The sequence below is a fragment of the Octopus bimaculoides genome, chromosome 25 (assembly GCF_001194135.2).
Source record: "Octopus bimaculoides isolate UCB-OBI-ISO-001 chromosome 25, ASM119413v2, whole genome shotgun sequence".
Taxonomy (NCBI): domain Eukaryota; kingdom Metazoa; phylum Mollusca; class Cephalopoda; order Octopoda; family Octopodidae; genus Octopus; species Octopus bimaculoides.
In genome coordinates this window covers 25704143-25704969 of record NC_069005.1, presented here as the reverse complement: position 1 = coordinate 25704969, position 827 = coordinate 25704143, and the positions used below count along the sequence as shown (strand labels likewise).

General features: G+C 43.4%; 1 protein-coding gene across 1 annotated transcript in view; it reads left to right on the top strand.

Moving 5' to 3' along the window:
• LOC106878833 (uncharacterized) overlaps window positions 1-827 on the top strand; it is a 23331-nt gene that overhangs the window by 14112 nt on the left and 8392 nt on the right. Inside the window, exon 10 of the mRNA XM_014928174.2 lies at window positions 472-597. Coding sequence (XP_014783660.1) covers window positions 472-597 — 126 coding nt within the window. The remainder of the gene's footprint in view (window positions 1-471; window positions 598-827) is intronic.

Genomic DNA, 827 nt, shown 5'->3' with positions numbered 1-827 from the left:
AGCAGTCCTTCAGTTTTTCTAAGCCCTGTAAAAAGAACTTGAAGGTTGGGGCTTCCAAACAGGCCTTTCACGAAGGCAGAAGATAACTGTATAAGAGATTGTTGTTGCTTAGCCTTGGGTCAGCTTTGATCGGGGAGACCTCTTGTCAAAGACATTCCACCCATGGCCATCAAGTTTATTTTTACCAGTGGTTATATTAGACTACATTAGCTGTAGTTGGAACTTTGGTGGTGGTGGTGGCAGTGGTGGTGATGATGGTTGTCGGCGGTGCTACTGCTGACGGTGATGATGGTGCTGGTGATAGTTATGGTGATATTATCAGTTGTACAGATTGGGTGAGTGTTGTGGTAGCAGTAATTGTGTTAGTGTTGGTGATGCTAGTGCTGGTGGAGTGTTGCTGTGACTCCATTGATTATAATGATGGTGACGTCAACACCAATGTCAAAATATTTCTCCTCCTTCATCTTTCAGATCCCAATAATATTTTATCCGCAAGTGTTTCTCGATTGTACTTTTGTCTGTCACCAAAATTGTCTGCTCGAATTCACCTCCACCTCTGATGATAATTGCTCAACTCACCCAGTTACACTCCAGGCTGTAAGTACCCTCTACAACTCTCTCTCTCTCTTTATCACATACACACACACTTTCTCTCTCTCCTTTCTTTGCTTCTCTTTTTCCTCTCTCTTCCTCCCCATCTTTTACTGCTTTCTTTCCCCTCATTCCTCTCTCACTCCTCTTTCTACAACTTACCTTAGTTGCATTACTGTTGAACAACTCACACACTCTCACGTTCTCTCTCTCTCTCTCTCTCTCTCTCTCTCTCT